General features: G+C 40.8%; 1 protein-coding gene across 5 annotated transcripts in view; it reads right to left on the reverse strand.

The window, feature by feature from the left end:
* Positions 1-15205, reverse strand: part of zranb3 (zinc finger, RAN-binding domain containing 3) — a 186525-nt gene that overhangs the window by 167826 nt on the left and 3494 nt on the right. For 2 of the 5 annotated variants that reach the window (XM_072579673.1, XM_072579671.1), the window contains exons 2-3: positions 14722-14928; positions 7668-7848 (exon numbers count right to left, since the gene is read on the reverse strand). In XM_072579673.1, the coding sequence (XP_072435774.1) occupies positions 7668-7848; positions 14722-14752 (212 nt within the window). In that variant the 5' untranslated portion in view covers positions 14753-14928. Of the gene's footprint in view, positions 1-7667; positions 7849-14721; positions 14929-15205 lie in introns of those variants that run through there. The other 3 variants (XM_072579672.1, XM_072579675.1, XM_072579674.1) reach the window with 3 other exon arrangements.

Consider the following 15205-nt stretch of genomic DNA (forward strand, 5'->3'; position numbering starts at 1 on the left):
TGGGAAAAAGACAAAATGGTTTTAAAAGGTACAGAGTCATAGAGTCAGAGATATACAACATGGAAACAGACTCTTCAGTCCAACTCGCTCATGCCGACCAGATATCCCAACTCAACCTAGTCCCACTTGCCAGCACTCGGCCCATATCCCTTCAAATCCTTCCTATACCCATCCAGATGGCTTTTAAACGTTGCAAGTGTATTGCCTCCACCACTTCCTCTGGCAGCTTATTCCACACATGCACCACCCTCTGTGTGAAAATGTTGCCCCTACGGTCTCTTTCATATCTGGTCTGCCTTATTTTCCCAAAAGTAGGTCAAGTTTTGCACGCTCTCTAGTAGGTACATCCAGATTCGGAATCACAAAATTTTCTTGGACATGCTTACCAAATTCCTCGCCATCTAAATCCTTAACACTATGGCAGTCCCAGTCTATGTTTGGAAAGTTAAGCAGGTGTTAACCTTCCACCCTATTATTCTTACAGATAACAGAGATCTCCTCACAGATTTGTTACTCAATTTCCCGCTGACTATTAGGGGGTGTATAATACAATCCTAATAAGGTGATCATCTCTTATTTCTCAGGTCAAGTGATATTAAACTGCACAACTTACAATTTAATGTATTTAACTTCAAAATCCAAATGTCAGACCAGAGTCAAAAACATCTTTTGCTTCTCAGATACTCCCCCACAGCTGAGGTTTCTAGTATGACCACAATATTTCATTTCTACGCCTACATATAAAGCCCCGATATCAAAGACCAAAGATTTGTTCATACACTAATTTATCTGAATAGACTTCATGTCAAAATGCCACTAGATTTTTTTAAGGTTATTAGTTCTTCAAAATGCCTTACATGCAGATACACAAGAGGTGTAGAATAAAGCAATATGGATACACCATACATATTGCAAATCATAACTCGCTGTTTACATTTACTGCACTGTAGTGAAACTATGAAATTACTGCAGAGCACTAAATACAAACACTGCACATTGCTTTACATTTGAAACAGAGTTCCAAAATGCTTCACAAATGCAACAGCACATCATGAAAATACATGCCTCATGTTAAAACAATTAGGAGTACCCAAAGACTGGGCCTAACACATGGGTTTGGTGGAGGACTAAAAGTGGAGCGAACAGGAAAGGGAGTTTCGAGCAGTAGAACCAAGTTGGCTGAATGCTTGAAGTCCCTTGGTGGGAGGACACACAGAAGGCCTGAGAGGATGGGAGAATTCATGAGTAAATATAGGGCTGAAGCAGTTAGAGCTGTTATGAAGCAAATCTAGAGTTACTTATAGCTAAGAATTATGATTTTGCATGTTATATGTTTTCTTATTGCAATGGATGAGGACATTGCTCAGAAGGCTGGTGTTTGTTGCCTATCTCAATTCACTTTGAATTGACTGACTCTCTTCTCATTTTAGAAGACACATAAGAATCAGCCACATTGCGAAAGCTCTAGTGTCAGATGTAAACTAGACCAGCTAAGAATGTTAGATCCCCCTTTCCTGATGAATATTAGTGAACCAGATGGGTTTTTACAACAACTGGCAGTGATTAGAAGGTTGCCATTAGACTGGCTTTTAGTTGCAGATTTCAATGAATTCAAATTTCATCAACTACTCAGAAAAGGTGGTAAGGAAAGACAGAAAATTGTAGACCAGTGAGTCTGACATCAGTGGTAGGCAAGTTGTTGGACAGAATACTGAGGGACAGGATTTACATGTATTTGTAAAGGCAAGGACTGATTAGGGATAGTCAGCATGGCTTTGTGCCTGGGAAATCATGTCTCACAAACTTGAGTGAGTTTTTTGAAGAAATAACAAAGAGAATTGATGAGGGCAGAGTGGTAAAGGTAATCTATATGAATTCTGGATTAGTGGTGCTAGAGGAGCACAGCAGTTCAGGCAGCATCCAAGGAGCAGCGAAATCGACGTTTCGGGCAAAAGCCCTTCATATGGACTTCAGCAAGGCATTAAACAAGGTTCCCCATGGGAGACTGGTTAGCAAGGTTAGATCTCATGGAATAGAGGGAGAACTAGCCATTTTGGCATGCAGGTAGAAAACAGAGGGTGGTGGTGGAGGGTTGCTTTTAACACTGTAGGCCCTGACGCTGTGTCCATTGCTTTTCGTCTTTTATATAAAAAAGATTTGGACATGACCATTAGCAAGTTTGCAGATGACACCAAAATTAGAGGTGTTGTGGACAGCGAAGAAGGTTACCTGAGATTACAACAGGATCTTGATCAGATGGGCCAATGGCCTGAGAAGTGGCAGATGGAGTTTAATTTAAATAAATGCAAAGTGCTGCATTTTGGGAAAGCAAATCAGAGCAGGACTTATACACTTCATGGTAAGGTCCTGGGAAGTGTTGCTGAACAAAGAGACCTTGGAGTGCAGGTTCATAGCTCCTTGAAAGTGGAATCGCAGGTAGATGGAATAGAGAAGGTGGCAGTTGGTCTGCTTTCCTTTATTGGACAGAGCATTGAGTACAGGAGTTGGGAGGTCATGTTGTGGCTGTACAGGACATTGGTTAGGCCACTGCTGGAATATTGCATGCAATCCTTCTTATCAGAAAGATGTTGTGAAACATGCAAGGGTTCAGAAAAGATTTACAAAGATGTTGCCAGGGTTGGAGGATTTGAGCGAGAAGGAGAAGTTGAATAGGCTGGAGCGGTTTTCTCTGGAGTGTCGGAGGCTGAAGGGGGTGACCTTATAGATGTCTATAAAATCATGAGGGGCATGAATGGGATAAATAGACGTCTTTTTCCAGAGGTGGGGGAGTCCAGAACTAGAGGGCATAGGTTCAGGGTAAGAGGGAAGAGATATAAAAGGGACCTAAGGCCCAACCTTTTCACACAGAGGGTGACACGTGTATAGAATGAGCTGCCAGAGGAAGTGGCGGAGGCTGTACAATTACAGCATTTTTTCTTTAAGAATTCCAACAGTTTGGAAACAGGCCCTTTGGCCCAGCAAGTCCACACCGACCCTCCGAAGAGTAACCCACCCAGACACATTCCTCTACCCTATAATCCTGTTATTTACCCCTACACCTACACATCCCTGAACACTATGGGCAATTTAGCATGGCCAATTCACCTTGCCTGCTCATCTTTGGACTATGGGAGGAGACTGGAGCACCTGGAGGAAAGCCACACAGACACGGGAGAACAGTGCAAACATTACACTGCTATTAAGCCCTATTAGCTCAGCAATAACCTGCTCAAATGATAGCCAGTTGGATTTCACCATGGTCTTCTAGCTTCATCAGCTCTTGACATTATTACGGCCTTTGTTCACATATGGACAAATAAGCTGAATTCCAGAGGTGAGGGGAGAGTGACAGTCGATGACATCAAGGTTGGATTTGACCAGGTGTGGCATCAAGGACCTCGAGCAACAGTGGAATAAACATGTATCGAGGCAAGCCTTCCACTCACTGGAGTCATACTCAGCACATAGGAAGATGGTTGGGGTTTTTGGAGGTCAGTCATCTCAGCTCCATGGCACTCCTGCAGGAATTCTTAGGTTAGTGTCCGAGGCCTGACCATCATCAGATGCTTCAATGACCTTCTCTTCATCATAAGGTCAAAAGTGGATGATGTTCACCAATGATTGAACAATGTTCAGCATCATTCGTGACTCCTCAGATACTGATGCAGTCCATAATCAAGTCCAACAAGATCTGGAAATATCCAGGCTGGGCTAATAAATGACAAATAACGTTTGTGCAACACAAACGCCAGGTAATCCCATCTGCAATAAGAGAGAATCTAGCCACTGCCCTTTGACATTCGATGGTGTTACCATAACAGATGCCCAAACTACCGACATCATTGTGGCTTCCATTGACCATTAACTCAACTAAACTCAGCACATAAGCACAGTGGGCTAGAAGAGCTGGTTAGTGGCCAAGAATACTATGGCAACTAACTCATATCCTGATTCCCAAAGTTTGTTGGCAAGGCACAAGTCAGGAGTGCAATGGAATACACCCCACTTGCCTTGATGAGTACAGCTCCAAGAACACTGAAAAAGCTTGATATCATCCAGACAAAGCAGCCATTTGATTGGCATGACATCCACAAATATCCATTTCCTCCACCACTGGCATTCAATAGCAGAATTATGTACTACATGCAAGATGCACTACAGAAACGAACCAAAGAACCTGTGATAGCATGTTCCAAATCCACAATCACTTTCATCTTGAAGGACAAGGGTAGCAGAACCTTGGGAATGCCACCACCTGCAAGTTTCCCTCCAAATCATGACTTGGAAATATATCGCTGTCCCTTCATGGTCGCGAGGTCAAATTTCTTTCTTAAAGACACGGTGGGTCAACCTATAGAAGGTAAAGTACAGCAGTTCAAGAAGATAGCTCACCATCACCTCTCAAGGACAACTTGAGACAGTCAAAGCACACTGCCAGCCACCAACACCCACGCCCCACATGAGAACAAAACAAAGCTTTGTAACAGAGCTTTGTAACCATGTAACAGTGACATTTTTAATTTGTTGTTGGCATTTGACAGTTGTTGACAGTTAATTCTCACAGTTGCAAGGTTAGCTTATGAATCAAATGGTGGACCAACTCTGAAATTCTCCTGCTAAAGAAATTCATCTCCTTTAAAATCCATCTCTTCAGTATCTTTGTATACAAAGTAGACTTAATATTCTGAGCCTAGTGATCTTCTTCACAGCTGATGGTAGCTAGGAAAAGATGATGTTTTATGGAGTGAGGGGTCGTTGATGATGGTGGGGAGAGTGCGGGAGGAGATAGTAAAACAAGGAGCCCACAGAGAGAAAATTAGGCAGGCAATGCATGGTTAACAGTGAGCCAGGGAAGAAAGATGTATATAAATGACTGACGAAAACGTCGATGGGTGGGTTAGTAATATAAATAGTGTAGAAGGTTGTCAAAGGATACAGCGGGATAAAGATCAGTTGCAGAAATGGGACAGAAATGGCAGTTGGAGTTTAATCAAAAGTGGAAGGCATCTGGAATAAAATACCTCAGGCCTTCTGCAGTGTTTCAGTGAGGTTCAGCACAAGCTGGACAAACAGCACTCATCTTCCACTCGGAGACCATCCAACTTTCACTCAACATCAAGTTCATTTCCTTTCGGGTGTTCCGGTTTCCTCCCACAGTCCAAAGATGTGCAGGACAGGGGAATTGGCCATGCTAAGTTGCCCATAGTGTTCGGGGATATGTAGGTTAGGTGCATTAGTCAGGGGTAAATGTCGAATAAGAGTAGGGGAATGGGTCTGGGTGGGTTACTCTTCGGAGGGTTGGTGAGAACTTGCTGGGCTGAAGGGCCTATACATACTGTAGGGAATCTAATCTAATCTAATCTATTACTTTACAGCCTGAACACCTTCTTCCATGTCCTTTACCCACTCTCATACCCTCAATTGTGTTATGATATGGGCTACTTCCATCATAGCCAACACAAATTTCATCTGCTCACTGTCCCCATTACCAGTTTTCTTCATCCCTGGCTGACTATCAACCATCCCTTTGTCTGCCTAATATTCTCTCTCTTTGAGGCTCCATCTCTACCTATTCACCCAGTCCTGTTCCAACCTCACCCACCTCTGCTCATCATTCGCGTAAATACCGCCTTTTCCTAGCTACTGTCAGTTCTGAAGGGTCATTGGACTTAAAACATTGTCTCTGTCTTCTCTCCACATTTGCTGCCAGGCCTGTTGATTCTCTCCAGCAATTTCCATCTTTGCACAGATACAATATATTTTTGTTTATTGCTTGTTATCGTTGGCTAAGCCAGCATTTATTGCTCATCTGTAACTTGGCTTCTCAATTCAGAGTCAACCACATTGCCATGGGTCCAAAGTCACATGTAAGCCATCAATGAACCAGGTGGGCCTTTCCCAACAATTTTGTAGTCATTGTTAAGACTTTTAAATTTTATTGGAATTCCAATTCCACCATCTGCCATGACAGGATTTGAACCAGAGTCATCAGAACAATACCTGGATTATTTACCTAGCGAAAACACCACAAGGACATTACCTCCCCAAATATAAACTTGCAGATGTAACATAATTGTATATCTGCATTCCTTTGACATGCATAAATTTTCAATGATAAAACACTTCTGGTAAGGATTGTGCAATTGTAATGCTGAGGAGCCATTATTATAATGGCAAAACCAATGGCAATTTCTGGTGTCAGAACATGTACAGGGTTAAACGTGGAAATCCGAAGTTAATGTCAACGATATTCTGCTCGTTCACCAACTTCGTTCAAAATCCTTTAGGAGGACCATCAACAGAATTCACTGAACTGTTGAGACCTTGTCCCTTTAGTTGAAATATGTTTGCTATACCTCCACAAAAAGATTACATTTTGCTAATCAGGCGGGGCTGCATTTTTACCAGCAAGTTATGATGAATGCTGAACAACTGTTATGGCCATGAAAACGTAATATTCTATGTGCAGTATCAGATTTTTCCATTGTGGCACAATTTCCATCTCTAATACACAGTCACTTTTTAAGCTCATTTAATGACATTCAGGCTTTTAATGTGCACATCCCAATTCATTTTGTAAATTTTGCAAAAAGCAAAACATAACTGTATTCCTGGCTTGCCATCTGTGTGAATTCTTCAACGTGATTGGCTGCTTACCCTGTTTGATGAGATCACTATTGTTGGAGACCACATTGCAACACCACATTGAAATTCATGTTTAGAAATGAGAAGTGCATGCGATCTTGATTGATAGAGGTTTGTGGGCAGCTTTCTTTGAGGCCATTGATAAGCAATAATGCTTCGCCAATGACAACAAAATATGGCCATAAAGTAACTTCAGTTTACAGACAGAAAATAACAACTGTACACCCTAGCTTCTGGCAGTTCGGGATATGTGGAACTAAAATGGACAAACTACTGGACCCTCGAAAAATTGTGACCTGGAAACAAGAAACCTTGTTGGATACTTTTCTTTTGTCAGCTAGATTTGGAATATTGCCAAAAAGGAAAATGACACATAATGTTGAAGCTTTTGTTTTGCATTCATTAGGCCAGAACTGCAAGGAGACTAAATTTCAAAGAAAACAAGTTATCGATGTTCTTGTGATTCTGTTCCCAGGAGTACAAGACAAGCAGACTGGAGGTCATGTCTCTTTTTGCAGCAATACTCTCATTCTGTACCACCAATCAACCAGTAATATTTTAAATCACTGAAATGCCTTTTCTAAAGCAACTTCAAAAATATCTTTAATAATGCAGTACTTTCACAGGGCTGCAAGGATAAAAAAATGTTTTATTCAAATCATGGATGAAGACGTCACTGGCTAGGCCAGCAGTTATTGCCCATCCCTAATTGCCCAGAGGACAGTTAAGATTAAACCACATTGATTCATTTTCCAGGCTTGCCTCCCCCAATAAAGTGAAAATGTCCTAGATCCATTAGACACCTGATTCACACTTGACTATTTGATCTTGGCTAAAATTACTTGGATTCTCAAAGATTGTGTCAGGCATGCCCTTCAAGGACCAGGCTATCCAAGCAGATAAGTGTCAAGCATGATGCAGACTCCAGCCTCCTGAATAACAATGGCATAGGTAATCACAAAGTAAAATAGCATGGTGTGTTCTCATCATCACAAATCCAAAAATGATATACATTTGCTTACCTGCCATTTCTTTCAATGCCAAACTTGATGCCTTCTTTCTGGAAAGGAAGCAATCGCTGATTAAGTTTTTCAGGCAGTGTTGAAAGCAGAGTGTCAAACTCATCTTCTGAGCACTTGTTCTCAGGAAGTAAAGATGGAGGACATTGCTGGAGCTGCTGAGATTTTTTCATGACTTCTTCAACTGCATTTTTTAAAATAATAGAATATAGGTCAAGCCTTGTAATTGATATTTTGTTAAAAATATTTAACATAAAAAGATTTACTATTATATCGCAAACACTGCAGTAACTGTTTTATTTTGATGTACAATAAATCCAAACAAGCTCCAGAAAGGAAATTGGTATATTTGCAGGGTGATACTGTAACCTCTCAAAATCCACAACTAATTACAACATTGGTTTTGCTATAATCTGACTGTATGTTCCTTTTGGTGCATCAAGATACCTTTAATTATTTGGGGAACTGTAATAGCCAGAATATCAAAACAGAAAAAATCTGATTTATTTCACCAACAAATTATTGGATATCCTTCAACTCCATCTAATTATATCACAAGAGATAATTTTAAAAAAGATTCAATCCATAGTATCATGAAGGATTTGATCATCTAAGAATATATTTAATTCAAGGTTTTCAGAATAAAATCTGAAAGAACGGTGAATGCTGTAAATCAGAAACACGATCAGAAGTTGTTGGAAAAAACTCAGCAGGTCTGGCAGCATCTGTGAAGAGAAATCAGAGTTAACATTTCAGGTCCAAATGACCCTTCCTCAGAACTGGCTTTCAGCTTGCTTTCATAGGATGACATTAATTGATAAATTTGATACGTCAGCAACACAAAATTGCAAATTTTATTACAAAATTTTGATGTCTTCAGCTAAGGATTTTTCTGTCCAGCTAACGAAGAGTAAACGTTCCACTGGTATGTTATAACTTTAACACAAGCCTACTCCTTACTTAGCTACTACAGGTTTTCAGTCTAAGATATTGATCAATTTCAATGAAAACTAAAATGGACAATGATGCATTATGAAATATATTAAATGTTTCACTTATGTGTTTGAGATCCAGAATGTTAGGTTCCACAGAAATGGGACAGAGGTGAAGAGGAATAATAAGAAGAAATTAAGAAGATAGTCGTTTAGTTGGAACTGGAGCAGGGAACAAGAAAATAGGACAGATATTGTTCATCTTCGTTCTTTCAGAGGATGTAGATGTCACTGGCTAGGCAAGCATTTATTGTCATTCTTACTTACACTTGAAGTGGTGGTGCTTAGCTGCCTCTCTGAGCAACTGCAGTCTGTATTGTGTCGGTACACCTACACAGTGTTGTTGAGAAGAATTCCAGGATTTTAGCCCACAAAAGGAACAGCAGGTTGCAAGTCAGGACAATTTTGGCTTGAAGAATTTGTAGCCAGTGCTCCCATGCCTTGCTGTACTTGATAGAGATAATCTCTGGCATTCAGCGCTTTTGTCCATGTTTAGACCAACACTGCCATGAAGTCGAGAGCTAAGTGGTCGTGCCAGAAACCAAACTGAACAAAGAGCATATGACTGTTGATAAATGTTAACTGGTCATGCTGTCGTGGCTTGTTCCATCGCTGAGCTGATGATCAAGAGTAGACTTATAAAATGGTAGGAGCAAATTACTGCAGTATGGCCCTATTGAAGAGTCATCTAGGCTCAAAATGCTAGCTTGCTCTCTCTCCCTGCATGCTGCCTGACCTGCTATGATCTCCAGCATACGTTATTTTCTTATAAAGTGGTAATTCGCCAGGTTGGACTAAAACTGCATTTGGTGGACAAAACCTCTGGGCAAGTTCTCACATAATCAATAGATACCAGTGTTATAGCTGAACTTCAACAGTTTGGCTAGAGGCATGGCTACGTGTGGAGCACATTTCAGTACAATAGTGGACATGTTGTCAGGACCAAAAGCTTTTATAGTAACCAATACCTTCAGCCATTTCATACACTAATGTGTAACGAATCAAAGACTAGCATCTGTGATGATGGAGAACTAAAGAAACAAGAGATGCATCATCCACTTGGTACCACGAGCTGAAAATTCTGTCAATACCTCAGCCCAGTATTTCATGCCGATGCACTGAATTCTATCCTCCAGACTTGAAGATAGAAATATTTAGGGAACTTCTCTTCCAGTACGTTGTTTAAATTGTCTACATCTGTTCATCACTGGATATTGGAGGACTGCAGAAATTAGATCCTCTTCATTGGATATGGAATCACTTTGCCCCATTTATCACTTTGTGGTTCTGCTGCTTGACAAGTAATAGTTCAGCATGTAGACGCAAGTGTGGTCGAGAGTGTGGTGCCAGAAAAGCACATCAGGTCAGGCAGCATCGGAGGAGCAGGAGAATCAACGTTTCAGGCAAAAGTCTGATGAAGGGCTTATGCCCAAAATGTTGATTCTGCTACTCCTCGGATGCTGCTTAACCTACTGTGCTTTTCAAGCACCACACTCTCAAGTTCAGTACATAGCTTAATCTAAATGACCCAATTTTCTGGTATGTCTGGTGCTGCTCCTGGCATTTCCTCTTGCTCTTGTCATTTCATCCAGCAATCCATTCTGATTCTTGGTAAAGATAGATTGGGTATATGCCAGCTCACCAAGTTATAAATTGAAGTTGAATACAATAGCTGGAGAGGGATGGTCCAGTGGTATTATTGCTGCACTACTAATCCAGAGACCCCAGTAATTTTCTGGTCATTCAAGTTTGAAACCTGCCATGGAAGATGGTGGAAGTTGAATTCAATACATATCTGGAATTAAGATTCTAATGATAAAAGAGTCTAATTGTTGATTGTCAGGAAAAACACATCTGGTTCACTACTGTTTTTTTTAAAAAAAGGGATGGAAACCACCATCCTTACCTGGTCTGCCCTACACATGACTCCAGACCTACAAATGTGGGTGACATTTAATTGTCCTCTGGCAATTAGAGATGAGCAATAAATGTTAGCCTGACCAGTGATGCCCACATCTCACAAGTGAATTTAAAAAAAAAGAACTCTGCAGTTGCTCATGGATGCTCAGTTTTGAGTTGCTCGGCCTACTGAATATCTATCCCGTTTACGACACTAGTAGTGCCAAACAAAATGATGGAAAATATCCTTAAAATGAAAACAGTACATGGTCACCAGAAATCCCACATGGTGGTCATTCTTACGAATATTTGTCATGGACTGGAAAAGATGAATTCAAGCAGTTTTTTCCTCCACCCTTTTCTCGATTCCTTTTTCATCTGCCGTAGACCATGTCCAGCAGATCTGATCTTTAGAATTCAGCCAGTTCAGTTGATAGTTGCTAATGAGCCATTCTCAGTGATAGACACTGAAGCCCCTAAGCAGATTTAGCTCACAAGTGATCATTAACATTTATGCCACAAAACTGCCAGGCAACAAACATCTCTAAAGAAGAAATAAAATCTAACCATCTCTGAAACTCGATAGTACTTCCATAAATCAAATACCACACTATCAATATCCTGGATTTTTCTATGAACCAGAGTCTGAAGTGCATCATCTATATAGATACAGCACAATGGCTACAATAGCAGATCAGTGGCTAGGAATCCCAAGCAGAGTAACTCAATTCTTGACCTCACAATCCTGTCCATCATTTGAGGGGCACAAGCTGGGAATGTGATGGACACACTCCACTTGTTCAGATGAGTGCAGTTCCAACAATACAAGTTGCACACATCGTGCAAAACAAAACAGATTTCCTGATTAGCATCAATCCATCATACAACATTCATTCCCTCCATCACAATGGATAAGACAGCAGTGTAGACCATTTACAAGATACACTCCAGACACTCAAAGCGTCCTTCAGCAGCACCTTTCAAACCAGCAAGCTTTGCCACCAAGAAGGTCAAAGACAGAAAATGCATGAGAATATTCCCACCCTCAAGTCACCATTCTGACCCAAATACAGTAATCTTGTTCCTGCTTCACCATCACTGGGTTAAAATCCTTCAACATCCTTCCTAACAGGATTGTCAGAGGACCTACATCATATGGACTGCAGACAGTAAAGGCAGTGGCTCACTACCATGCTCTCTACGGAAATGGGATGGTCAACAAATGTTGGCCTCACTTGTGATGCCCACATCTCTAAAAGCAAGGCATTTTTAAAACACTCTCTAAACTTATCCCAAGACTTTCAAATAATTATGTCCATCTACCCCCATTGTCACGACATTCCTGCAATCCCATAAAACTACACAATTTAGTTCACCTTGTCTTTCCCCCATTCTTCTTTCCAAAATGGATCAATTCACATGACTCTGCATTATATTTCATCAATTTCGCAGATCTGTCTATTTCACTTGTCTAGGTCCATCTGAATTATTTATGAATTTTCTGTGTGCTGACTACATAGTTGAGTTTTAGGTCAATTGCAAACTTGGAAATCATACTCTGTATCCAGGTCCAAATTATAGGTCTTCATAGGTCCAAGATTTTTTTTTGAACAATCTTTTGCAAAAAATATGACTGCCACTTCCAAAGGTTCACCATCGAGTAAATCGAATTGCGTCTCTTTGTAACAGTATGCTCATGCATATGGTACCTGGTACTTCACAAATATTTGTGTATATGTGTTTTCACGATGACAAATGGTTCCTTTTTTTATTCATTCATGGAACGCGGGCGTTGCTGGCTGGCCAGCATTTATTGAACTGCTGCAGTCCACTTGTCACTTGTTGAAGGTTCAACCACAGTTCACTTAGGCAGGAAATTCCAGGATTTTGACCCAGTAACCAGGAATAAATGGCTATATATTTCAAAGTCAGATTAGTGAATGGCTTGGAGGGGAATTTGCAGGTAGTATTCCCATGTATCAGCTGCCCTTGTCTTTCTAGATAGTAGGACTTGTGGGTTTGGAAGATGCTATCTAAGGATCTTTGGTGATTTTCAACAGTTTGTCTTATAAATAGTATGCACTTCTTTTAGTGAGCGTTGGCGGTGGAGGCAGTGGACGTGATGCCAATTAAACAGCTGCTTTGTTTTGTATGATGTCAAGCTCCTGGAGTGCTGTTGGAAGTGCACCAATCTGGGCAAGCACAGTGTTCCAACATATTCCTGATTTGTGCCAAGTAGGTGGTGGACAGACTCTGGAGATTCACTCGCTGTAGAATTCTTAGCCTCTGACCTGTTCTTGTCGTCACTATGTTTATGAAGTGAGTCCAGTTAAGTTTCTAGTCAATGGTAACTCCAACTATGGTGATAATGGGGGATTCAGTCATGTAACATCATTGAATGGCAAAGGGCAGTAATTAAATTGTCATAGCATGGCACTTCTGTGGTGCGAATGTTACTTGCTGCTTGACACCCCAACCTTGGATATTGTCCAGATCTTGTTGCAGTTGGATGTGGACTGCTTCAGTATCTGAGGAGCTGTGCTATCAATGATGAACATCTTCATTTCTGACATTATGATGGAGAGAAGGTCATTGATGAAGCACTGAAAATGGTTGGGCCTCGGACACTAACTGAGGAACTCCTGCAGAGATAACTGACCTCCAATAACCACAACTATCTTTCTAATGATTGGCAGGCATTGGTGTTGGAGTGGGATGTACAAAGTTAAAAAAAAAATCACAACACCAGGTTATAGCCCAACAGGTTTATTTGGAAGCACTCACTTTCAGAGTGCTGCTCCTTCATCAGGTGATTGTGGAGGATAAGATCGTAAGACACAAAATTCATAGCAAATGTTTACACTGTGATGCAACTAAAATTATATATTGAAAAAGACCTGCATTGTTTGTTAAGTCTCTCATCTTTTACAATGACCATGTTGGTCTCAGTTCTTTCATATATAAATCCCAGAACTTTTTTAAAGTTAATTTCTCAAGTGTACTTTAACAATAGGTGCCATGTCAGCTCAGATAATGCACTGAAGGCATGAAGTGCCCTGTGTGAGGCTATCTGTGGCCCAGTACTCAGACTGACTCTATTTCTAAAAAAAAGGGATTTACAGAATCTTACATGGATTCATTTTATTTTGCTCAAAAACTGCAAGTACAAATTAAGCCCATAAACAGATGTGTGGGGTGTGTGTGTGTGTGTGTGTGTGTGTGTGTGTGTGTGTGTGTGTGTGTGTGTGTGTGTGTGTGGTGTATAAGTTGTCTGTGAGAGGGTGCATGTCTGTGTATAGGAGGTCATTGAGTCCATTGTGCCTGTACCGATTCTATTACCTAGTGCCAATCTCCTGCATTTCCCCCCCCCCCCCAACACATTTGCACACCATTTCTATCAAGATTGTCACTCAATACCATCTTTACAGACGGTGCATTCTATACACTAGCCACTTACTGTGTGAAATACTTTTATCATTTGCATATCACTTTAAATCCACACCCTCTCCTTTGTTTTACAAGTTGAAACAGCTTTACCCCATCTATCCTTACTATTTGAAATACCTCGATCAGATCTCCTCTCAGCCTTCTTCTCTCAAAAGGAGAACAGTGCCAGCTTGTTAAATCTATCCTCATATCTGAAGCTTCTAAGTTCTGAACCATTCTCTGCAAAACATTCACATTTTTCTTATAATGCAGCACCCACAAGATTACATATCATTCCAGCTGAGGTCTCAAGTGTTTTGTCCAAGTCAAAATCACCTACCTGCTCTTTTGAGGAGCTTGGCTTTGATCTTAACATATGCTTATGGAACACTATGGATTGACTTCAGGAGGTTCATGACATCCACAGTCATTTCCATGCTAATTTACTTAATGGTTCAAAAAATTTAAATTTGATTCATTATCACAGAATTCACAATAAGCTTACTCATAGGAAAAGGCCAGTTGGTCCATTTTGGCTGCGCCAGTGAAAAGTCAAGCCTCCAAACCCAAGTCCAGCATTTGGTCCACAGGCATTCAGGTTACGGCACTTGATACTGCTCTACAATGCTTTCAGTCATTGAGGTCTAAACCCCACTACATTATTGTGAAAAATATATTTCTCATTTCCCCCAATAATCTTTCAACCAATTACTTTAAAATCTATGCCCCGAATCACTGACCTCTCTGCCAAGGTAATTGTGCTCTTCCCATTAATTTTATCCAGGCTTCCTGCAATTTTGTACGTCTCACTCAAAGCTCCTGTCAACCAGTGCTCCAAGGAACAAAACCCCAGGCTAACCAATCTTTCCTCATTGCTGCATTTCTCCAGTACTGGCAACTTTCTTGTAAATTTCCTCTGTGTTGTCTCCAGTGCAATAACAGGTTTCCTGTAATGGGGTGACCAGAAATATACACAGTTCTCAAGTTGTGGAAGAACTAATGATTTGTGCAGTTCCAGCACAACCTCCCTATTCTTCATTAACAAAGTAAACAACATAAGAAAAAAAAAGACATTGAACATCTTCCGAACCCACCTTAATGACCTGTCCAGTTATCTTTAGGAATCTGTGGACTCTCAGCTCAAATTTCTTCTCACCTCTCCTAAGCCTCCCAGTATGCTCCCATTAATTATGTACTCCTTTGCCTCGCTTAACCTCCAGAAAT

Source organism: Chiloscyllium punctatum, chromosome 10 (genome assembly GCF_047496795.1).
Source record: "Chiloscyllium punctatum isolate Juve2018m chromosome 10, sChiPun1.3, whole genome shotgun sequence".
NCBI classification, from domain to species: domain Eukaryota; kingdom Metazoa; phylum Chordata; class Chondrichthyes; order Orectolobiformes; family Hemiscylliidae; genus Chiloscyllium; species Chiloscyllium punctatum.